Here is a 25,401-nt window from a genome sequence, read left to right as displayed (position 1 = left end):
GAGGCAGATGAAGATGACAGGGAGGAAGAGGAGGCTGCAGTTACCCCTTGACCATATGGTTTGTTTATATTCTCCTTCCATATAAATTGCAGGACAGTAGCATAACATGTCATGTCACTCAGTAAAATGACATGTTTTCAGTTTTTGGCTATTTCTATTCTGTTGTATATGTTATAGGGTTAGATATGTAAAGAATTACATATACCATAGATTATTTAATGTTTTAGTTTCTCTATCATAGCATTTGTTTGCTCATAATTGATTAAATAAGGCACATTCTGTTCTATTTGTGTATATCTATAAATATATAAAAATATAAATATGATCAAGCCATTTAATTCAATTTTATTTATAGTATCAAATTGTAACAAGAGTTCACTCTTCAAGACCAGACCACACTATAATTTACAAAGACCCAACAATTCCCAATTGCAAGAGCCAGCATTTAGTGCAACATTGGCAAGGAAAAACTTCTTTAGGCAGAAACCTGGGACAGATCCAGGCTCTTGGTGGGCTGCCATCTGCCGGTTGGGAAACTGACACTGTTATACAGAAAGAGAATTATGATTCATAATAATTATAGCAGTTCAGGGCGTAGCAGGGTGTTGCGGGGCATAGTAGGCCATAGCAGTGTGTTTACATATGGGTGTTCTCATGTACCGTCTTCCCCTGCCACCCTTCCGAGATCTCTCGCTACCCCTTTGCCACCCCATGTAAAAATGTTCTAGATCCGCAACTGGTGAAGTCTTCCACGAGAGTACATCAGTGTATCCTCTATTTCAACTCCTCCGAGGAGCCTCCTCGATGTGCATTGGCAACATGGCGCGCTGAGAACGATTTCCGGGTTACAAGCCGGAGAATCGAGGAGGTACAAATTTGGGAATTGGGAAAAGCCCAATGTGTTTCGGTGAGCAACACTGTCTTGGAGTTTTCTTGTAAGCAAACATCGGTTTACATTCAGACTTATGTTCACTGCAGAGCTGGCAAAAGTACTTGAATAAATAAACCACAGCCTGGTCTCCATGTACAGTTATCAAATCACAAAGATAAATATTGACCTCCAAATGAGGTACTGTATTACATATTTCAAAAAAATATGCTAAATTCAAAACATTTTATCAACTGATCTATATTAAGCTTAACATTAATAAACTACAAACAAATGCAAAAATATGGCATGTACAGAACAAAGTTGTATTATCTGAATAATAAAATCTTTTAAACTGATTAAACGCAAATTAATGTACGACTGTTAAAAATGAAAAGCTGACAGCCAATGTTTTCCAGGGAATTCAATTCTTTTATTAGAATTTCAACAATTTTCTGACAGGACTTGATAAAACCAGACGGGTGTTTCTACAGAGGAATATTTTCTGTGACTCATGGTAAGCCAAGAGCGACAGCTCCATCTTCTCTCCTTGCTTGTTTTTTCTGATTTTAAATATACATTAGTAGCAGCCCTGTGCTCGGTGTAGAGCAGCAGGAGTGGAGGACATAAATATAGAAAACTGCTGTGCACTCGAAGTTTGGAGGGGGTTCACATGTGTCAGCTGGAGACTGGGGCTCAGTGGAGGGATGGAGGGGGAGAGTTACTCTGTGAGGCCGAGCTTCTTCTTCAGGGACTCGGGCATCTCTGGGGGAGGGGGACGGGGCAGGCGGAAGTAGACCTTGACAGAGTCGTAGATGAACCACTGCAGGGCGGTCAGAGTACCAATCATGATGATACGGGCAACCAGACCCTTCCACACACCTGAACAGGAGACATACACAACATTAGATTCAGACACATTGCTGATCTCACAGTAAACCAAGTGGTTCAGACAATGGGCTACACAACACTGGGAGCACTTTGCCATTAATGGCAATAATAATAATAATAATAATAATAATGTTATGAGGTCAATAAAGAGTCTGACTGAAAAGGCTCTGCATGGAATTCAACATATCAGGGTAGGACCCATGGCCCAGGAGTGAGCAAGCATGACTGAGGGTCACAGTTGAAATACATGTGATGCATGGTAAAACGTTGAAGACTTTGAAAGGAAAAAAATAAACATTTGATAAGAATCCTTTACATTTCTATGCATGTTTCTAGTGCACATGGAAACGACAGCATTTCTTTTAGAGGCTGTAGTCTGATCTTGTATTGAATGGCACATCAATGATAAATGTTAGACTTGGTGTTGGAATTTCTTTATACTTCTGCCTTAAAAAAATAATTTGTCCACTTTTCAACAGGGGCAATTACGTGGATCAATTTACAGCAAGACCAAAAAAAAAAACACACGAAATAAAATTGATGCAAAAACATTTTAAAACTCAATAACCACAAATTAGTCCTGTTCATTGTTTTGCCAAACTGCCCATATGGCATAAAGAGAGCACTAACTCATTAACTACAATAAAATCTGGCAATTGACAAGTGTACATCATGCTGCCCTGCCCTAATATAAACCAATACAAGTCCTCCAACTATAGACTTAAATGTCCAGTGTCAATAATATGAATAAAAAAAAACTTCCCTCCAGACAGGTTTAACATGTATATCAATTGCTCTACTTATTTGTATTCAACATTCTTTTCACACAAAAAGTTACATTATCCTGTCCTATCCTTGGATTTTTAATGAAGTAGGTTCTATTTCAGACTCTACAAATGTAGGTGGACAACAGGTGTTTCCTACTTCCCTATAAAGTCAATTCTCACGTGTGCTTGGAGGCCTCAAGTTTTCACATCACACTTTTGCAAGTTGAATATTTGACCAGAATTGGCATTTAAACCATTTGGGATGTCACAAATACCTTTAGGTCCATCCCTGAAAATGGGACTTGAATGAGCACATATAGACTTCCTATTTCAGCAGTTGAATGTGAAAACATCCTTCAAGTGTAAAACGCTGTAGATACTTTCTGTACAGTGAAGCCTAAACATTCAACTGTAAGAACAAGAAAAAAAAAACATTTGAAGGGAGCGGGACATTTTACAACATTTGTTTTTTTTTAAGTTCAGTTTTAATGTTGTATTGGGTCGTTATGTCTGATCCTGTTACAGCAACAAGATGCTAGAGTATTTCCTAAGCAAAGCAATACGTTAATCAGTTAGCTGGTCTTGGATCATGTCCGTCCCCCAGGCTTGCAGCACTGGGAGTTCCCCGTCTTTAGGACAGGGTTGCCAGTGTTGCAGTTGGGCTGGGGGACAGGTAGACTGTTCTCACACGCCAATGACTCAAGCACCTCCAACTGTACAGCCAGCAAGCTGCTGAGGAGCTCTGCTCAGAGCAGAGCGCCCTCCAGAGGTGGATCTAAGGAGCGTGTTGATGTTTCACTATGCTTTCTGCTGAAGTTACTTTGGACTGGGGGTGTGGTGTTACAGACCTTTGGGTCCCAGCTTCTTGAGGACCTGGACAGCAGTGCTGCCCTGCTCCTTGTTCAGCACAGAGACCACAGAGTCAGCAGGGTGGGACACGATGGCACAGAACACACCAGCTGCACACAGAGCAAACAAAAACCACATCAGAGAATTGGAAACAGCAGATCAGCTGGTATAACTTCACTATCTAAACTAACATTTAAAAAGTTCAAAGGAATGATGCATTACTGGAATTAGATTAAACCGATAAATGCCAATTCACTTACATTAGTAAGAAATATTCTTATTGCCGTAAATTTTCCAAACCGCCATGATTTCATAACGTCTCCATTGTTACTGCTTTATTAACGGGTTATTTGGTTTTCTAGCTTTATTAAGCATCATGATTTGTAGTGTCCCGTTAAGATGTTCTGTTACTCACCGATATAACCGGCCACAAAGGTGACCACCAGCTGCTCAGGTTTGCTGCACTCACTGCGGGGCTTGGGAACAACATACTTGTAGAGCAACTCCACAGTGCGCTCGAAGCAGGAAAACTTCATCATGGTGTAGGGGATCTGCCTCATCCACAGGGGCACCACACCCTTATAGAAACTGGAGTGAAAGCAAGAATGAGATGTGAGCTCACAAGTAGCATATCTGTCTACACATCAATGTATTTACATTCAGGGTTTTCCTTGCCATTATAAAACTTGGACCGTCAGAAAGAGGGTGCTGTAATTTATCGATATGTTAACTTCCTTTCTGTACACTGCAGCAACGTTATAGCAACGAGAAGCTACAGTGTTTCCTAAGAAAAGCAATACATTATCAGTCAGCTGGTCTTGGATCAGCAGCATGTCCACCCCCCAGGCTTGCAGCATTGGGAGCTCCCTGTCTGTAGATGTGTTATAGTTGGGCTAGGGGACAGACATGCCAATGACTCAAGCGCCTCCAACTGTACAGCCAGCAAGCTGTTGAACAGCTTCCTAATCTTCCTCTCACCTTTTCCCAGCCATTGTATAGCATGGAAACGTTTGTGAAATGACTGCTAGGTAAACGTAAAGCAGAGGCAACAATTTGATCTAAAAGGGGCAATCGCTCAGTGGAGTCGTCACATCGCCGTCTTCCAAAGCTCTAGAACATACATTTTCACAGTTTTTAAACAAAAAATTCTAGGGTTTTGCCACCAAATAAAATGTAATTAGTTTATTTGATAGACTATAAATGACCACACATATTTTAAAGCTTTCCAGCTCTGTGCACTAACTAATGTGAAATGTGTCCGTCCCCCAGGCTTGCAGTACTGGGAGTTCCCTGTCTTTAGAGGACAGGGTTGCCAGTGTTGCAGTTGGGCTGGGGGACAGGTAGACTGTTCTCACACGCCAATGACTCAAGCACCTCCAACTGTACAGCCAGCAAGCTGCTGAGGAGCTCTGCTCAGAGCAGAGCGCCCTCCAGAGGTGGATCTAAGGAGCGTGTTGTCATCAGAAATACATTTTCCATTTCTCAATTATTCAATCACTAATGCATTTATTCCTATATCTGAAATGCTGGCAGCCATTCAAATTAACTTACTGACAGTGACTGGTAACAAAACGGAATGCTTACGCCCAGAGTCCCTCCTCGGCATACATCTTGGGGACACACTGTCTGAGGGTGTTGGCATAGCCCGGCTGGGTCTGGATACGAACTTTAACAGCCTCCATGGGAGCCAGAGCAATGTCTGCAAAGAACTCTGCGCTGGCTGAGGCAGCCAGGTAAAGTGATGTCCTCCAGAGGTAGGTGTTCTCCTATTGGGTGAAACCACAAATAGGAAAAAGATTAGGTGACAGACATACACAGCTCAGGTTTCCCCTACGTCACTCAGCAGCAGAGACTGTTTCCAAAGTCAAATTCAAGCACTTTTCAAAGTGAATTGTCAAGCTTTTCTAGCACCTTACAGCTGTTTTTATAACATTTATATACAGTATATAGTTTACTGACCACTTCATTTATTATTAGGTACACCTTTTTAATTTAAGCTGCTGTGTTGTCAATGTCAAATGTCTTATGTTTTAAGATGAATGTGAAGCAACAGACTGTAGTACTGTGCCCAAGACAAGTTCATTCTATAACTATAAAGATCTATAATCCATAGTGATCGGAGCATAAAGCACCTTCCAAATGACGTAATCCATAAAGCATTTCGGCCACTGGTTTTTCTACACTGGGGTAGAAACTGAAAAGAGATATTTTTATATTGTTTTAAAGACATATCATCACTAGGGTTGGGTACCGAACCCTGTACTTTTACCGGTACCGGCCGAATCACGTAGGTATTACAGAGTATTGGTTCACGTAAAATCAAACGGTGCCAAATTTGGGTACCTGACAGCACATAAGCGCAGGCTTATCTGTCCTCTCTGCATGTTGACAGAGAGTGGAGCTCCGACACACGCGCAGAGGTGCGAACGGAGCAAACTACGTCGGCTCTGCAGTTTTGTTGAAGTCACAGCGATGCCGATAAAGTGGTTTCAAGTGTGGTTACAGTTTTTCAAAACTTCACGCAGACACCATTCACTGATGTGATATTAATGTGAGCCAAAACCAGTCACGGTGCTGTTGACTCCCTGTGAGACAAGCAGGCACAACAGTGGTTTTTCAGCAACAAGGCAATTCAAAGTGCTTTACATGAAACATTAAAGAGCAATTAAAAACAGTCATAATGAAAATAAAACCGGCTAAAAAAAAGAATACACAAATACAAGAATACAAATTTAATAATTATTCCATTTAATAGGTTGTAGGAACGGGTTTGGGAGGAGAGGGAGGGGTTTCATTTTTATTTAATTTCTGTCAGTGTAAAATATTCTAAATAAAACATAATGTTCCAAGTAAATAGGATACATAGGTTTGCAATTATTTTTTACAACTGAAATATTTTTTTGTAATTACAGAGGGAAAGTACCGAAGAAAGTACCGTTGGGTACCGGGAACCAAATTTCAGGTACCAATATTGGTTCAGATGCGAAAGGTACCCAACCCTAATCATCACCCAGCCCTATAAAAGGCTTTAATTCAAATGATGTTAAGCAATGAGGTCAGCGTCAATTACCGCTTTCACCGGTCCAGTCCGGTGTATTAGGCTAAACTGGTTTGATTGTCAAACCCCTTGAACCTGAATTTGTCACTATGACACCTAGCAAATTCAAAAAGGAGCCTACATTAGCAACCTGTGAAAAAGGCACCACGGTACTAAAGTTACTAGTTTCACTTCTCAATAGTGTCACCGTTATCTGAATCAAAAAGCTTTTCAGTAGCTTAGCTATTTTATTAGTAGGTAGCCATAAACATCTTTACATACATAACATACAAGCTACATTTGCCCGAAAATTTCTGAAGCTCAAGTGCTGCGTCTGAAATAAAACCGCTAAGGATCACCGACATTGCCTTTCAATGACGTGTATGGCCTGTACATGGATGTATAAAAAAAATAAAAAAATAAATAGCTCTGATGTAGTAAACTACTTTTGCCATGTAGCTTAACTTGCTATTATGTGGGGGCCAACGTTAGCTTCTGTGTAGTGAAGCTTCCATTTAATGCAGACAACAGGACGTCACACAAATGGGCCGTTTCATGGACACTCCTGCGGCAAATCGCGGATTGCTTTTTTTGGTCTGAATGCACCTTTTGGTCACATACACAGTACAATGTAGTGAAATTTTATTTTTGCATTCTTAACCCATCCTAGTATTTAGGAGCAGTGGACAGCTATTTATACGCATCCATGAAGCAACTTGGGCTTTAGGGTCTTGCTCAGGGATCGCCAACCTTGTTGCGACCACTCTACCTCCAAGCCAACCAAAGGATCATTTCAGTAGTGGTGGGACATATGAAAGGGATTGTCAAAGAACTATTGGTGTAAATTGATCATGGAACCCTCTAACCTGGTGCATTTTCAAACATATTAGTGTATATATTAGGAATTGACCCCAAAGCAGTTACATTAATGTAATTTTTATTTAACATGAACACACTACAGCAGGCAACAATCTCTGGTGTCATCACCATTCATAGCTATACAACCAATGCATTTATGTAAATAAAGTGTATTGAAAGCTTGTAACTCACCTCTCCCAGCAAGTCACTGTAGAAGATCTTGAACACTTCATAGAAGCCGAACTTGCACAGTCCCTGCATGGAATAGCCAATGAAGGTGGGAGCCCAGCCCTTTGCCAGACCTCTGACACCATCTTCCCTCAATGTCACTCTAAAGCCGTTGCCGATGCTCTTGAACTTATCTGGGTCCACCTGGAGGAGAATTAACACTTATGAGGCATGTTATCAAATCATTGGCAACTCTGGGATCTGGTGTTTTATGCAGATATGTATAGGCTTATCGGATGGCTAGTCATTGGTATGACAAATCTAGTGTTTTTCTTGATTGTGTTGAAGTGTCAAGTGCTTTGGGGGGGGAAATTGCATTTTCTAGACTGCAATATAGACATTTTTAAACTTTTTTTGTCAAGTCATGGTTACTGTTAATCAAATTTCCATCATAATAGGTGAAATGTTAGAATGACCTATAAACTAAGCCATGCCTACAAAAGTGCGGTATAAGATAACATTTTACTTAATTTCCTGCAGTTGATTATGTGTAGCATAAGTATAAAAGCACTGGTACACAACTCAAGCTTCAAATTTAAGCCATTTAATTGGGAAATATGATTTATGAACAACTAGGCGACTGACCTAAATTGAAATGTAGACATACCATTTGAGTTTTGCATATGCATATATACAATGAGGCTAGATACAAATCAGCAACAGCTAAATAGTGAATAAGGTTTCTCTTGCACAGCTCTTTGAAAGTTGCCCGTTAAATATTAATAGGTCACTTCAATGTCATGCACAACTATTACTCTGAAGATTGTACATGAAGCCATGGGGCTGAGAGGTTGGAGTAGCTGCTGGCAACTCATTGCTACTGTAAGGTTTAGCTTCCATACAAACCTGCAGGCGGCACTTGACAAGGTCGAGGGGCACCACTGCTGTATGTGTGATGCCGCAGCTCAGGATACCCCCAAAGCCACACAGGGCATAGTACTTTGAGGAGCCAAAATCGCAGCTGACATCCTCTGTAGTAGAAGGGAGGGGACACATACATGCAACATGCAGGATTACATGCAGCACAGGACAAAAATCAACACCAAACCAGAGCCACATAATGGAAGAGTTGCCACTACAGAAGGAAAATCTTTGTTGAGACCAGTTTCGCCATGTCCCAGCTGTGGACAGTTTGAATTCAGTGCCAGGACTCTCCCATTAGATGGCTCCGCCACCAACATGCCACCATTTATTAGGATCACACGCCAAAGGTTGATAAATCATTGAACTCAAGTGATTACAGTATGAAGTTCCATGGACCACAGTGGATTGCAAGTTGTCACACTGACTACAAAATATTAAGTTACTGCTCATGATTAACACAAGTTTCTAAGATTTGTTTCTTACCTTACATGCAGCCACTGATTTCAACTGACCTCAGTAACAATGCAAGTTAATGTACTTGTATGACTTGTAAACTTGCCACAGATCTGTATTTTATGTAACATGGTCAACACACCTATGGCTGCCTAGAAGGTAGAATGACCAGAAGCATGTTGAAGATGCTCTGGCAACAGCACAAGTTTAAGTGATTTTATAATTTATTATAACGTAAGGTTGAGATAACAGATTATCATCAATAGCATATTTAATTACTTTTTTCCACATTTTGTTTATCATCACCATAATACCTGTCTTAAATTGATGCTTGATACTTTTGACTTTTTAAATACAAGTTACCTGACAGTACAAGGTTAAATCAGTCAGTGTGTTAATGAACAATGACTTCAAATGTCAGCATCAATCTGTTTCATATCTCTAATTAAATAAATAAAACTCTCATAGGTCATCTATACATTCAGACAGACACCCTTGATTGTGTCAAATAGCATGGTGAACATATAGGACATTCTTCCTCAGGTCTGGCACTCCTGACCTTTAAGAGTCCTCTACTGTGGACTGAGCGGGGGCGGCGAGGTGGGTAAAAAAAAAAAAAAAAAAAAAAAAAATCATTCAACTAACATAGGAACATGTGTGCAGAATCATGCAACCATGTTATGATCACTCCAACACATTAGAATCAATACACAATGACAAAAATGGGGATGATATTTCTCCCATGCAAATTGGTGAATTTTCAAAAAAAACCAAACAAAAAATTACAGCCATGGGTAGATGAAGAGGGACGTTAAAACAGGGCATCAAGCCATAGAGACAGACCTGCAATCTGCATTTGACCAGATCGAGGGGAACGACCGCTGTGTGTGTGGTGCCACAACTCAGAATCCCACCAAAGCCGCACAGGATCAAATACTTCTGAGAGCCGAACTCACAACTGTCTCCCTCTAAAGAAACACAGGTGAAACTTTAAGAACAGGACATCTTGGCCTTCAGAAAGGTTGGCACTTTCTTTAAGTATTTGGATGTGTAACTGGTTAAGGGTTTAAAGAATCAAATTGGTCTAAAGTACATGTCGGTGCCTTCAATCCAGCTAGATTGACGATCAACCAAAAGCCTTTACTAGAGGGACAACTTATTTTAACAATCTCTTCCTTATGCAACAGCAAGCGTTTAGTCTGAACATAATGTACACCCTTTAACATGCCCTCTTTAAAAAAATAAAATGTAAATGTGATCCACTCCTAAGTTACAAACAATTGAAATGTATCACTACTGTTGTGATCAAGCTATGCTTAGGATAAATCTACTGGTACCTTTTTTTAACAACCTGTCAAATATTTAAAATTAGGACACTTTGTTCATGTCAGCCCCTGAGCAGCTCATAGTTAGGGGTCACATGCATTTTACTAGTTTGCCATTACAAGTTAGTTACTGACGCTCCACTAAAACTGTTTAATTCATCTAACATCCACCATTTGCAAGTGCGACCCTTCATATACAGTTTGCTGCAGTGCAAAAGAGAGATACCACTTTGTCCTTCCTTGTCCTCCACAGGCAGCTTGTGTGCAGCAAAGGCCTAGCAGCTAACTGCCTGAGAAAACATCCCTTATCAATCATAACGATAAAAAAAAAAAAAAAAATAAAGAGTTTAACCTATAAAGTACAACCCGCACAGTGAATTGTACTTAATACATGAATCTATCCTGAAATAACGCAGTAAACTTGGCTGCAACCGGTCGAATGTGCTCGGATAAGCTAATGCAGCTAACGCTAGCACTTTAGCCAGCCTGCGGAGTCCGGACTCTGCGCCGAGGTTACCTTGTGCGGTGGCGGCTGCTGCCAGTCTGCGTGTCCTCTGTCCATGAGGGCTTTGTTGGGGTTCTTCCACTTTTTGGAGGCTGAACAGGGGGGCGCTGAACGGGTTGCCCCGGGCCAGCTGTGTCAAAGCGGTCGGGTACATGGTGGTGTCCTGCCTGCTGGCGGAGCTACGCTGCAATGAGCAACAAGTTAGCTGTGTTTTAGCTCGAGCTAAAAGGCAGATGTGACGCCGACACCTAAACTGAGGAATGCCATGTCACGTGCTGGTTAGCTTAGTTTAACATCTGAATGACCACGGACAGGAATGCTTGACTAGCTTATAGAAAACACATAGCTAGCACTAACATAACGTTACACGAATACGCACGTAATGTCCATGCAAGTTACTGGTTCGTCGTTGTAACACCTATCTCAAAAATCCGAAAGCTGCATGCCTACACATTCACGTAACTCAGCATTTGTCTTGTCCTATTTTAGCATAGCTGATGCTAAAATGCTATGCAAAAATTCGTGCTAAGCTAAGTGGACCGCTCCAAGGTGCAAGGTCCCTCTCAACATAAGTGGTAACCTTAAACATCGCATAAACAAAGCGGCTAACACAAGTCACATATCCGTAAAATACGTTCTCTTTAAAGAAGTGGCGATGTAATATTTCATATGTACTATTTTAAATGAATAATAGCACTCACTCTCTCAATATCTTAAGATGGCGCCTCCACTTCGCTGCAACTGGCTGCTCGGAGAGGGCTGAATGACCTCGCGGTAAACCGATTTGTCCTTTCGTGACGTCACCTACAAGCCTGGGCGGGTCCCTTCGTTTTTCTGTCCTGTAAGGAAACGCAGCAGAGCTGCCAATCAACACTTCTGGTCCAATTACAAAACTGGTCTCTTCTTCTTCGTATTCTTTGTCTTTTACGACGGTTGGCATCCAGTTTATGGGTACATTACCGCCACCTTGTGCCCCAGAGTGTGGATCTACACAATCTAAATCCCTTAAAAAAAAAAAACGCACACACACCTTAATACATGCTTTTACACACACACACACACACACACACACACACCCTGAACTACCCTGAGTTTTATCGTCCATGCTATCCATGTCAGCAGCCCTAGCACCATATTCCTGTTTTCCATCATATCCTATTAACCATAACCCCTCTGTCCCTTAGAAAAGCGAACAGTACCCTGACCTTTGCTCTCTTACCCATGCTCAGTAATTCTTTTAATGTGAATTCCTGCACCCTTAATTCCCTCAGATAAAGGTCCTTGGACAATTCCTCATCATCTCTCTCTGTGTCCACTGTCTCTTCCTCCTGACCCTCACACAAGCCTATCTGGTATGTCCCTACCGTATTTAATGTTTTGTTTAGTGCACAGTGCTCTAACCTTAATCTTTTCCTCTCTCCTCTGTCCACTACCTACCCTAGTCATTTTTTTTTTACATTTACATTTTTTACAATTTTATATAGATGTCTCCCTCTTTGGCCCACCTTTCTTGCCATAATTGATTTTTTTCCCCCCAGATCAAACATTTAACCTCTGCTTTACTAATACTAATTTGCATTTCTATATTTCCTTTCTTTAAAGCCCTCACCCCCCCTCTCATTTCCCCTAACCCCTACATGCACTGGAACTCACAGACATTTTACCTGACCTCTATGATAAATTAGGAAGCATTCAGACTGTTAGGGACATTTTAATTTACATACTTTCCCTCTTGTTATTATTAAATTATTTGCATAGAATAATATTATACTGAATACTCTAAACAAGATAACTGGAGCCATTGCTTGTCCTTGTCTAAGCACATTGTGTTCCTGAGGGCATACATACATTGTCTGTACTATTCCGTAGTGCGGAGAAGGCCTCCTTGTTGGGTTCTTGAATAAAATGAACTTTAATATATCTTCAGTGGTCTCTGTCTATTCTTGATAATGAAATTATTCTAACACAGACCAAAGAAAGCAATCTGGCGATTCGCCGCAGTGTTATGCAGCGGTGGGAGTGTCAACTTCTAAACCGTCTCTGGTGTCACTTAAATGGCCCATTTGTGTGACATCCTGTTGTGTTTTTGTGATGCTTTGGGGTTTTCCTTCTATTTGTACCAAAAAAGATTAGACACTTTGGGGCTTCAAACACAGCAAACAGAGTGACATCTATAGCCTATAGCAGCCCTTCAAGACGGGCTGAAGCAGCCTCTTTGATCTGAATAGTTTTTGTCTCATATGAGCAACAAGCCTGCTGCGTGTTATTACATCTGCAATAGCCTACTTTTAATCAGAGGCGCTGCATTAAATGTAAATGGCATTGTGCAATAGTAAATTAATGAATAAAGGAATTTAATTAATGTGTTATCCAAAAAGCCTACACATTATAACTGTGTGTGTGTGTGTGTGTGTGTGTGTGTGTGTGTAAAAGCATGTGCAATATGGGGCATTGTGCAATCTATCTTAGCGTTATGAACTTCTGCAATAGGGCAATTTGCAATAACACTAGTACTCTTAATACCTTAGCACTTAAGCACTTAACACCAAATTAATTTGGTTCCCCAAATCCTGGGTTGTCGTGAGCAACATTTATTGTTTGTCTGTTAGTTTATTGTACTCTTTTACTGTTATTTTTCTTATTGATCTATTGTGTTGGAACTTGTTATTTTAACGTCAACCTGCCAAACAGACTAAAGATGTAAATTAGCCAACGGCTATAATCTTGGATATTTATATAAATGTTCATTAATACGCAATTTCCCTATTTTAAATAAATCTCAAATCTCCAAATCATACGACAATATAGGTTGTTTATTCCTACCCTGTAATACGACCCACGAGAGCGTTTTCCGTCCTCATATCTAAACCAGAGAATGCAACAGTGGCGTTTTTTAAACACGTCGTTAACGTTGTGAAACTGTCACAGTTTGGTTAGGCATCACCACTATGAAAGTTAATATGAGTCGTAATTGCTGCTTGAACAGACGACCTATGAGAACGTTTTTCAGGGGAAAACAATCTCTTGCAACCTCTGTATGGCTTCAACACAATGTATTAAAACTGTGCGCTTCACAGGAGTGAAACAAGTTTCGGAGCTTCGCTGTCACCCACCCATCTCCAGTTCTTTAACCCCCCCAATGCAGCACAGGTAGACTTTATATTTCACAATTGTTGTTTTCTGTCAGATTGTTTATAGTTCTCGACATTTCTGACCGCACTTTAAGGCAGCTGCATTTCACAGATAAAGAGAGAAAGAAAAGAGAAGAAGGGACTGTGCTTTGTAAAAAAAGTAACAGACGACAAACATGTTCTTTTTACGCAACAGCTACAGCGTGGCCGCCATTTTGGACTAAATGCTGCCGTGATTAATATCAAAGTATCAGGCCGGCCACACACTGGCTGTGTGGCGTGAGCGTGTCAGCTGTGTGGCGTGTCCGTTTTTATTTCGGCTCCCATGGTAACAGGTTAGAGCTTGCACACTGCCTGCGTGACACGCACGTCTCCGAAAACGCGTGCATGCTAGAAATAGAACCGACACCTATTTTTCACGCGACACGCAAGCGTGTTGGAAGCGTTTCCAAGCAAAATAGAATAGAAAAAGATGTTTATATGTCATTTTGACACAAATACATATTAGTAAATGACATGTTGATGTTTGAAAGGCTCTAGGTTTTGACATAAATGCAGATATAAATGTAATTTAAAAAACGTATAATTAATAATTATTGATTTTCAAATACTGCACCTGTCAATACAGAAAAAAATATTCTGTAGCCTATTTTTCCGTCAATACTGCCTACATTGTCTTTGCTGTAATCAAATCAGTATATATTTATGTTTAACATGAAGTATACTGCTTGAGTGTAGTAAATCAATGGGAAACATACATGTGTACAGACAAGGCTAGCAGCAGCAGCGCCACAGAAGACACGTTTCTGGTGTGTAAAGACAGAAAAATCCACGCAGTCACGCAACAGAAACACCACGCTCACGCTACGCAGCCAGTGTGTAGCCGGCCTCAGTTCTGAAAAACCAGAAGTCTTGCCTCTTATTATTGTAACCTCTTTGGCTTTGTGCTGGAGCTTGTTGCAGGAAACACAAACTATTACACAAACTTGCAAGTTATTGTGTTTTCTTTTTACCCTCAAAGTGTTTTGAAACTTTATTGTGGCAGCGATAGAGGAAGTGATGTTTACTGTACGGGACTCGCACACCACCTCAAAACAAACTGACAAGTCTGACATGATTGGCCACCGCAGGGTGACGTCGGGTTGTGTTTTAACTTGTGAATTGAAAGACTTGCGTTTTCGCCAGACTGCCTAACGACTGCCTGACGACTGCCTGACGACTGCCTGACGACTGCCTGACGACTGCCTGACGACTACCTGACGACTACCTGAGTGTATGTGAACACAGCCTTAAGGCAGTGCTTGTAGGAACTTCAGAAGGAATTCTTTCAACCAATGTAAGTTATAAGTTTTCCCTCTTAGGTAGATGAATACCTTTGTGTGTGTGTATGTGTGTGTGTGTGTGTTAGTCATACAAATAGAGGAGATATGTGTGTCTGACAGAAAATGACTCCTAAATGACTAGGAGAGGAGCACAAAGTGGATTACCTGTTGGCAGCTGCTCTATTCTTGTGCACAGTAATGCGGCTGAGAGCGAAGCCCCCCTCTAGAGATCATCACACCTGAGGGCTATATTACAGCGAAATTAGGCTAGAAAGTATGGCTAGAAAGGATCTGTCTTGTGTAAATATTAAGTCACATATTTGTTGTAATCAGAGCGACTCAGAAGGGCTCAGGTTGCATCTATCGTTTTTTTGCAACCCACTTTAGATGAAACCAGGACCACTTTGGTATGACGAAAAAGCCTTGACTCTGTCTTGATGAATTTCCCGTTTACCAGACTACAAATTAGACAAGAATTAGCTAGTTAGCGCACCCCATGGTCCCTCCCCGCCGCTGGCAGACTATGCGCCAGGAGGAGAGCAGAGCAACAGTCCGCTCCTCTGCCTCCCTGCCGCCGCCAGCAGGAGAGCAGAAGCAAAGAGGAGGCGACAGTTGCATTCTTTTTGCGCAACAGCTACTTAAAGCACGGCCGCCATTTTGGACTGAATGCTGCCCTGATTAAAACTATAGTGCATAGTTTCTGTCTCCCCCATGAGGAATTCTAAGTAATGACAACAACACTGTTGTTGCGCCCCCCCCTTCCTCCATGCAGTTGCTAGTAGCCAAGGAGGACACGGAGGATTAAAAAAACATGATGGAATCTTCAGAAAAGGTCATTATCTTCACTCGAGCTTCTGCGTCACCAGACAACACCATTTTCTAGACATAGCCATTCTAAGAAATACAGAGAGAGTTTTGTTGAGCTGATAGGCTTAATTAGCTTTGTAGAAACTCATTTGGCAATGGCTTGAATTAAGCTAAATGAGCTTTAATATCAAAGTACTGAAGCATAAGCATCAGCTACATGTATGTCAGTCATGAAGAACCATCCACAGAAGATGGCGCACACTAGACCTGTTTGAGTCACTCGAGTCTTTAAATTGACTCATGAATCATTAACTCGGATCAGTTGAGTCCTACTACAATTCAATCTAAAATGATAACAGATAACACAAACTTCTTGCAACATTAGCTACTACTAGTCCTAGCCATCTTAGCTGCCAAAAGCTTTAGAACTTACAATTTCGTAGGCAACCACAACTCCACAAGTCAACTCAAGCGCCTGAGTGAGCAGAGAGACAGTCTGAGACAGGTTATAGGAACTTCCCGACCCGCAGACTCAGAGCCGGAAACACTGCAAGCTCGCAGACCATGGCTCACTTGGGAACTCATGAGTTGTCGATGACTCATGAGTTCTCGCGTGAGTTAGTCAATTGCGCGAATCAGCCAGCTATGAGTGGATCTGTAGCAGACGAGCTCGTGAAGTCTCTCCTCCTGCTCAGGGTAAAGCAAATCCACAACAAAAGCCATTCTTTCACTTCTGAAATAACAAACAATGTTCTGCACATAGCCTAACTAGGCCTACTGTAGGTGTTGGTGTATAAATGTAGTAGCCTATGTTTAAATGCAATTAGATTGAGCAGACAGTCCAAAACATTGCAAGCTAGCAATACTGACTCAAGTGACTCAAGTGACTCGCACAACCCGGATCAGTTTAGTGAGTGACTCAGAATAATCTGAATCCTTAAAAGGAATCGAGTTTGCCTGGCCTAGCGCACAATACTTTCTAAGCAAACTTTGGGATTTATAAAAACCAAACTTGACAGGAGAATGTGCAGTCCTCCTATGGGATTATTTTTGTGTCTTTAATTCCAAGCAAAACTTCTCAAGTATCAAACAAAAATCACTAACTCAAGCAAATAAATTGTCACCTCAAATGTAAAACTTAAAACTTGCAATCAAAACATTTGTGTAGTCGTAAACTATTGGTCTTTTATTAGTTTGATAATATGTCCTTTTGTTTACAGTTCCCTCTGCTTCTTTCTCAATGATCAGTCTTGCACCTAGTCCAGCACGTTTGCAGTTTTTCTCCCAGCTTTCTCATTTGCGCTTCCAAAGTCTTTGTTTGCGATACTGGCACAAAGCTATCGCATGGGCGGGTCTTACAGGGGTGCATCCCCATTGGCTAATGAGTTTTTGGAGTATGTGAGTGACAGCTCAGTGCAGCTAAGCTAACGTTAGAGACTCTGAGTCTGGAGGACACACTCAACAACTCTAAACAGCGGATTCCTACAAGATTAATAAAGTGTAAGTATTGATCATATATATTGTCTGTGATCTATGTTGCAAGCATGGTTACTAGACATTTGTTGTTTCGTTGTGTTAAGTTACTCTAGCTAGCTAGTAAAGATGTAAGTTAGCATTTAATATTAACTAACTGCTAACGTTATCTAAACAAATGCTAGCCAAGCAAAGTAACTTTGGCTTACTGTAGCTACGTTACTGAGCTAATTTGCCATGGGAATCATGTAGGCTTAGTGAGGCCTTACTCAATAGAGCTGTATTAATTATCGTCTTCTCTCTGTAGAACAATGAAACATTGTGCAGCATATGCAGTGTTAGCATGCTGGTTCTGGTTCTGGTTCATCTTTATAGTTATGTGCTTTATTATAGCATAGCATAAAAACGAACTCGATAATGATAGCTGCCAAGAGGATGACATTAGACAACAATGTTCATCTGTACTTTCCTAGTTATGACAAAGACTGGCTATCCTAACTCTAATTACATGTATTCTGTTGCATTTGTAAGCAGGTCAGCAGAAGGTAAGTGTTCATAGTGTTTTTAAAGCCTACACATTTGCTAATGGCTACTTAAAAGCAAGTTATTTTAATTGTAAATCATCCAAGCTTAGAAGCTGCAGTTATCAATGCGAACTTTGTTACCATTTGATTTGTGTAAGGTGTGTTATAATTTTCTATCACAGCTCACATCAGGCAGCAGGCAGTCCAACCAAGAGGACGTGGTAGCAGCAGAGAGAGAGGAGCCTTCAGTCTCTCTGTGGAGGAAACACTATGTTTGCAAAGGCTTCTAACAGCCAGTGTATAGACCGATAGAGTATGTACTGATCATATTTTACTGAGATAAATTATATATAATAATATATACTCAATTAACACTTACAATAACCTTTTTCTTAAGTTTATTTTCATTTGTGTACTTGTAGTTTCTAAGTCCATTGTATGTCAATATATCCTACTACAGTATACTGTCCTGTAATTTAATTTGTGTTTACATTGTTTTACCGTAATTATATTTTAAAATGCACATAATATATTAAAACACTTTTTTAAATTCTTCCTTATCTGTTTGGTTCATTATATAATACAGGAAATAAGGTTGAGACTATTATAATGCTTTATTTTTAGTCCAATATAAAACATTTTTACTAATCACATATCTACATAATGGATATTTGAATGTATTTTCTCAGGGCCCCGGTGGTAGAAGCTCGGTGGTTAAAATATACAAATCCATCTGTACAGTGTGTACAGATGGAACATTATCTAATATATATATATATATATATATATGTGTGTGTGTGTGTGTGTGTGTGTGTGTGTGTGTGTCAATCTTAGATAGAATACATTATATTCACAGCTTCTACATTGTACAACTTAACCAATACCACCAATTACCACCATTGTACAGCTTAACCATAACGTTAGCAGTTAGCTAACGTTAAATGCTAACTTAAACAGCTTTAACAGACTGCAAATGAATGAAATGCGAGAAACTGTTTACCGTATTATTTATGAGAATAAATTCCATAACATGTAATTACAGAACATACTGTATTTGAGTTTTTGTTTTGCAAATATATCTTCGTTTGAATTTACTGTACTATGGTATTTTGTTTAATTTTGTTTGTTTGTTTTTCAAGCAGATCAAAGAGGTGTTTGTGTATTAATTTGTAAGAATGGCTTTGTGAATTCTTCATATTATTAATCAAAGGGAATATTTTGATTTATTTTACACAATGGTCTCAGTTTCATACAGTTTCTCGCGTTTCATCCATCTGCCGTCGGTGTCGCAGTTTCTCATTTCACCTGTGTCCGTGCGTACGCCTGGGTCAGAGTGTCCGTGGAGGACCGCACATTCTCCCATCAAGTTGGTTTTTATAAATCCCACAGTTTGCTTAGAAAATAGCATGTTTATAAACAAGGCCCCAGGAACCAGATGTATAAAACGATGCATACGCACAAAAAACATGCATAGGACATTTCCCACACATAAACTGGTATTTATGAAGGAAGAATGTGTGAAAATGGTCAGACTGATGGACTTAAGGACACATACCCTCTTCCACGCAACTCCACCCTGTTCAGCTGGATCTTCAACTTCCTGATGGGCAGACCTCAGCCACACCTTATTCCTCCTCACCATCAACGCAGGAGCCCTCCAAGTGTCTTGAGCCCCCTGCTGTACCCACTGTACACACATTTGTACGGCCACATCTGACTCCCTGAGGTGTTTCAACATTAGCGCTAGGTGGCGCTGTGCGCAATGAATCCAGTTTAGAGTAGAAGAGAGTAGAAGAAGAGTCGTGGTCCCAATAGACACATGTATGCCGGCATGGTACTTGTTCACATTAGCGAATAAAGTAAAGTGAATAAGTCAAGACAGAGTCGTTATTGTTATGACACAACATATTGGCGACAAGGATGTTGAATCTGAACCTGAGTCAGCCTACACCTTTTCTACATAATGTCGGGGTGCCGCCGATACCATTCAAGCTGTGGATACGCACTTTTGAGAATTATCTCCAGGCGATGGCTGATGAGGAATTGCCTGAGGCACGAAAGCACGCGCTGCTAATCCATTGTTTGGGCGCAGAAGGTCACAGACTTTTCTACACACTGACGGTTGCTGATGAGAAGTATGGTAAAGCGTTGGCTGCCATTCAGACTTTCTTTACGCCACAAGTGAACGTCGTAGCTGAAAGATTCAGACAACATGGTCAGCACCCAGGCGAGACTACGGACCAATCTGTTGCTTCTTTAAAAGAGCTGGCTAGGACATGTCAGTTTGGGACAATGGAAGAGGAGATGATTGGGGACCAACTTGTTGAAAAGACGTCTTCACCTCGCATCAGGGAGCACCTACTGCTGGAGGTACCGCTGACTTTACTCAAAGCTGTGACGATAGTGCGCCAGATTGAAACTGCTGTGGCGGAGGCCAAAGTCATGTGTGATGAAGCAGTAGACATCACCGTGCACGCAGTTCAACCACAAGAACAGCAGCAATACGGCAAGTTTAAAAGAGGAGGCTAAGGCTAACTTCCAGGGATGTCCTGCAAAGGAGGCGAGCTGCAACGCCTGCAAAAAGAAAGGACACTCCGCAAACGTCTGTAGGAGAAGCACACTTGTGAGCGAGGTCGCTGTCCCAGAAGTGATCCTGAATGTGAATACAGGTGACGTTAGCAGCATGTGTACAGTTAAAGTGAGTGTGACAGGGGTAGATAGCCAGGACATTGAGTTGGCCGAGAGAATGTAACTGTAGACCAGTTATCTTGGCTCCCACTGCTAAGCTCTAAGCCCAGCTTGTTGGACGATGTGGAAGTGACACTTACCTCTACACTTTCAGCTGTCACTGCTGCTGAATTTGAGTCTGCTTGCACTGCCTGTCCTGTGTAGAATAAACTGCGCGAGCTGCTCACCTCAAGATGGCCTATAACAGCAAAAAGCCTTGATCCAAAAAATCAGCCCTTCTTCAAAATCTGGCACAAGCTCTCCCTACAAGGTGACTGCGTGGTACGTGGCACACATTGACTCCTGGTGCCAGACCCACTGCAGCCAAAATTGATCGCCCTGGCTCACGACACACACACCAGGGAATTGTGAGAACAAAACAGAGACTCAGAGAAGTATATTGGTGGCCTGGCATGGATGGTCAGGTTGAGGCAGCCATAAAAACGTGTGTCACATGCCAGTCACACGACAAGTCTGCAGTCACACTCACTCCTCCTCTGCAGTCACACTCACTCCTCCACTACAGCCTGTGCCATATCCAGAAGCAGCATGAGAAAAAGTGGCCATTGATGCGGTGGGACCCTTTGATAAGGCGTCAATAGACTGCCGCTACGCAATCACAGTAAGTTCAATTCAATTTTATTTATAGTATCAAATCATAACAAGAGTTATCTCGAGACACTTTACAGATAGTAGGTCTAGACCACAATATCATTTACAAAGACCCAAAAATTCCAGTAATTCCCACAAGAGCCAGCATTTAGTGCAACAGTGGTGAGGAAAAACTCCCTTTTAGGGAGAAACCTGGGACAGACCCAGGCTCTTGGTAGGCAGTGTCTGACGGTGCCGGTTGGGGGTATGATGAACAGTGGCGATAATAGTCACAATAAAGATAATGGAACTATGACTAAAAAATAGTAGATGTTGTAGTAATTCATGGCGTAGCAGGCCACTGCAGGGTGTAGCAGGGCACTGCAGGCTGTAGCTGGAAGTAGCAGGGCACTGCACGATGTAGCAGGGCATAGCAGGGCGCCTAGCAGGACCATGGCGACTGCTGCAACCATGATTTAGATGCCACCCTAATCCAGGGAAAACTGCGGGGCGAGAAAACATAAGGGATCCAGGGAACAAGCTCCCCAGAGCTAGGTTAGTAACAAGCATTTGCACACAGATGAAAAGACACACCCTCCCCCGCCGGTCTAGGCGAAAGCTGCTACTCCTCACTCCCTAAATACATGTATAAGCTTTCTTTGACGAGAAGCAGAGATAGTGAGGGGGCGCGCCATGACTGTGGCTACATACCCTCCCCCGCCGGTCTAGGTGAACGCTGCAACTCCTCACTTCCTAACTATATGCTTTATCAAAGAGGAGAGTTTTAAGTTTACTCTTAAATGTGATGACGGTGTCTCCCCCCTGAACCCAGACTGGGAGCTGGTTCCATAGGAGAGGAGCCTGATAGCTAAAGGCTCTGTCTCCCATTCTAACTCTGCATTATGGGAGCGCAATGCTCCAGTGGGACAATACATACTATGATAGGGTGACCAGACGTCCCCGGTTTCCGGAGACAGTCCCCGGAAATATCCCCAGTTTTCACTGTGACTGACGAAATTGGAATGAAAGACAGAAAGCATTGACTAAACGCGTACCCTACACGTGCAGGCTCAAGACAGCCAGAGCAAGCAGTGCTCAGAGCTCATAGATGTTCTAGAATTCCCATATTTTACATGCTAAAATTACTGTTTCTTTACATGGAGTCTGGTGGGTTTAGCGAATGCAATTTCGTGGACTTTTTATGTTTAAAAAAAGGATCTTCCTCTTTAACAGTAAGGTCGCCCTCATTAGAAATCCTTTCATAATGTTGTCAGACACTTAGAATATTAATCTGAGTCTGTTAGCGAAACGAGCACTTATATGAACGTAAATACAAGCTGGACAATCTATTAATTTACATTGTAGCTTGTTTCGCCGGTGCCGACGACAGTGATCTCGTTTAATACTGGACCAATGTCAAAGGAAAATATTTCCTCAATAGTTTTAATTGTATCCGATACTCAATGAGCTGTTGCAGAAACAAGCCCACCCTGAAGCAATTAAGCATAGGCTATCAGATAAATGTAGTGCAGTAAACATGACAACGTTTCCCTCTGAGGTGTAGTGGAGTACAAGTATGAAGTAGCAGCAGGGGAAATTCTAGAATCAGACCTTTAGGGGGGCTCAGCTCCTAATGAGATGTGAGATGGATATAGTGCATGCAAAAGTGTTAATCTGCGCCATGAAATTACCAATTTCTTCACAGCGGCACTCCTGCTCTCCCTCTGACAGATAGAGACTCAGCCAAAGGCCTGAGTCTGGCACAACCACCTCAACCAGAATCTAAGCTTTCCAGTGATATCAGCGCCAGTTGCCGTGACAAATGGTTTGCGAAAAAATTAACATTGAACTTACATGAAATGTTATCATATTTGCATTCTGCATAAATCTCTGCACACCATTACTCTCTGTGAAATATCTCACAAACTCTTCACTCAACACATGCATCGGTACAACAAGCGGTTCACGGGTAATCTTGTTTTGAAATTGCAACAAAATTTCTACATGGTCTCCAACTTTGGGCACAAATTATAATGTATTCTCATGTAAACTATTTATGTCAGCACAGATTTTTTTGTAAATTTCTTAGCCAGTGTATCCCACCATAATGGTTATTATATTGCCAGATTCCAGACAATCCCACTTACTTATATATATCCCACTTACAAATATGAATATATATTTCTACTGGTATGCTTCCTAGTGACATTAATGCAACAATATGAAGAAAAAACTATTCCACCTGTGTGTGTGCATGGTTAAAATTCTGAAGTGCAAAATAGTTCAGGCTACAGCACAAATATTTCAATCCATAGATATGAATAATCAAGTCTAACCTCTTCTTTTCAAAGTGCACCAGATTAATGCATTTAAATGTTAAAATAGACATTTTCTTACAGGGGAGCATGCCCATTGACCCCCCCTAGGGGGGCTTGTGCCCCAGTGCAGCTCTAGGTCTAGTGATGCCCCTGGGGCAGTGTCCCCGTTTTAAGTTTTACAAAGATAAAAACATTACCTGTTTTGGAGGTATTTATGCTCCTGAGCTGAAAATGTCCCCGGATTTTGTCTCAGAAATCTGGTCACCTTATACTAAGAGCTCTTCAAGATATGATGGTCCTTGACCATTTAGAGCTTTGTAGGTCAGAAGAGGGATTTTAAATTCAATCCTGGATTTTAGCCAATGCAGAGAAGCTACTACAGGAGAAATATGATCTCTTTTCTTAGTTCTTGTCAGAAGACACACTGCAGCATTCTGGATCAGCTGGAGAGTCTTAAGGGACTTATTTGAGCAACCTGATAGTAAGGAATTACAATAGTCCAGCCTGGAAGTAACAAATACATGGACTAGTTTTTCAGCATCGTTTTGAGACAGGATGTGTCTAATTTTGGCAATGTTACAAAGATGAAAAAAGGCTGTTCTTGAGGTGGCCTGAGATAGCCTTTGTTTCACAGGTCACCACACAGACTGTCATACAGTTCCTTTCTACAGTCTTCAGCAGAGAAGGTAACCCCAAGGAGCTTGTTTCAGACAACAGCTCACAATTTGTGTCGCAGGAGTTTGACACGTTTCTCCAGGATAGGGCATTGTGCATAGAAAGTCATCCGTCTACTACCCAAGGGAAAATGGTGAGATTGAATGCTTCAACCGCAGCCTGAAGGACAGTTTGTAGACTGCTCTGCTGGAGGGTAGGCAGTGGAAGGAGTTCACAAGGGAAGTCCTGCATGTTAATCGCGCAACACCCTACTCCACGACTCAGAAAGCACCAGCGGAGCTGTTGCATGGCCGACCTATGTGCACCAAACTGCATGTGGCAGGACGTCCACTTCCACAGAGCAAACCACTGTCCTCAAGGCAGCTCGCAGTCAGAGTCAGAGAAAACAAGGAAAAAACCAAGACATACACAGACCACAAGCGAGGGGCCACAGGTGTGTCCTTCCAGTGTGGGTCACATGTTCGGGTGAAGAAACCTGGCATTCTTCCTAAGACTCACTGCAAACACTCAAGTTTTCCAGACCACTCAGGGTGGTGGAAAACAGAGGACAGTATACCTACCTGCTGTCGGATGGGCGCTGCTGGAATGCATCTCACCTTGCACTAGCTTCTCCCCAGGAAAGAGGGGGTGACAGTGAACTGCCGCCCCTGGACCGTGAAACTACACCAGCTACACCACAGGCAGGAGCACCTACCTCAGACCGGTCAGGGTCAGAAGAGCCCCAGAATGGACTAAGGACTTTGTGCTGTGATAACCTCAACAAGCACAAATGTAGGGGCTGAACTTGCTATATTCCATTGTTCATGTTTGGTGTAATACCCCTAAAATGTAAGCATTATTAATAATTCAGATAAGTTAATCTAATTTTCAATTAATCAATTTATTGATATTAATGAACTGGTGGCGAACAGAGAGGTATGATTTGAACCAGGAGAGGGCTCCTAATGCTTAGGATAGGTTAAATGCAGAGATTGAATTTCACTACATTGTACTGTACGATTGTATGTGACAAATAATAAAGTTTCTTCTCTTTTATCTTCTTCTTCTGAGGGAGGACTCAAGGCAGGTGGGGAGGATGGAGTGATTGATGATGTCAAAGGTAGCACTGTGGTAAAGATAAAGATGTATTGAATGATTGGTTGCTACAACCCCCAACACAATACTGTAATTCCAACAGTCCTGTAGAGT

The 25,401-nt window shown here is 41.6% G+C and overlaps 1 protein-coding gene and 2 non-coding genes across 5 annotated transcripts; all 3 read right to left on the bottom strand.

Moving 5' to 3' along the window:
• Positions 1 to 1,279: 1,279 nt before the first annotated feature.
• Positions 1,280 to 11,457, bottom strand: slc25a3a (solute carrier family 25 member 3a). 3 transcript variants are annotated; one of them, XM_078281473.1, is made up of 8 exons: positions 11,347 to 11,457; positions 10,658 to 10,829; positions 9,659 to 9,783; positions 7,463 to 7,642; positions 4,960 to 5,141; positions 3,791 to 3,963; positions 3,375 to 3,485; positions 1,280 to 1,750 (listed from the first exon to the last, which is right to left on the bottom strand). In XM_078281473.1, the coding sequence occupies exons 2-8, from the start codon at positions 10,797 to 10,799 to the stop codon at positions 1,590 to 1,592; spliced, it is 1,074 nt and encodes a 357-aa protein (XP_078137599.1). In that variant the 5' UTR covers positions 10,800 to 10,829; positions 11,347 to 11,457; the 3' UTR covers positions 1,280 to 1,589. The 3 variants fall into 3 exon arrangements, with proteins under 3 accessions (XP_078137599.1, XP_078137597.1, XP_078137598.1); XM_078281471.1 differs by lacking the exon at positions 9,659 to 9,783 and adding an exon at positions 8,345 to 8,469; XM_078281472.1 differs by lacking the exon at positions 9,659 to 9,783 and adding an exon at positions 8,345 to 8,469 and having other exon boundaries at positions 10,658 to 10,824; positions 11,347 to 11,449.
• LOC144512477 (small nucleolar RNA SNORA53) lies at positions 3,115 to 3,315 on the bottom strand. Its single transcript, XR_013501010.1, has one exon. It is a non-coding gene; the product is annotated as a small nucleolar RNA SNORA53 (small nucleolar RNA).
• Positions 4,629 to 4,831, bottom strand: LOC144512478 (small nucleolar RNA SNORA53). The gene has a single exon (XR_013501011.1). It is a non-coding gene; the product is annotated as a small nucleolar RNA SNORA53 (small nucleolar RNA).
• Positions 11,458 to 25,401: the final 13,944 nt, after the last annotated feature.

This window comes from Sander vitreus, chromosome 23 (genome assembly GCF_031162955.1).
Source record: "Sander vitreus isolate 19-12246 chromosome 23, sanVit1, whole genome shotgun sequence".
NCBI lineage: Eukaryota > Metazoa > Chordata > Actinopteri > Perciformes > Percidae > Sander > Sander vitreus.
Note: the sequence above shows the minus strand (reverse complement) of the source record. Positions and strands in the feature narration are given on the sequence as shown.

Excerpts from the sequence above, each read along its gene's own strand:
- slc25a3a (XM_078281473.1), bottom strand. The coding sequence starts at position 10,799 with ATGTACCCGACCGCTTTGACACAGCTGGCCCGGGGCAACCCGTTCAGC. Across the intron at positions 5,142-7,462 it reads ACAGTGACTTGCTGGGAGAG|GAGAACACCTACCTCTGGAG; the intron begins GTGAGTTACAAG and ends TTCACCCAATAG. Across the intron at positions 1,751-3,374 it reads CAAGAAGCTGGGACCCAAAG|GTGTGTGGAAGGGTCTGGTT; the intron begins GTCTGTAACACC and ends TCTCCTGTTCAG.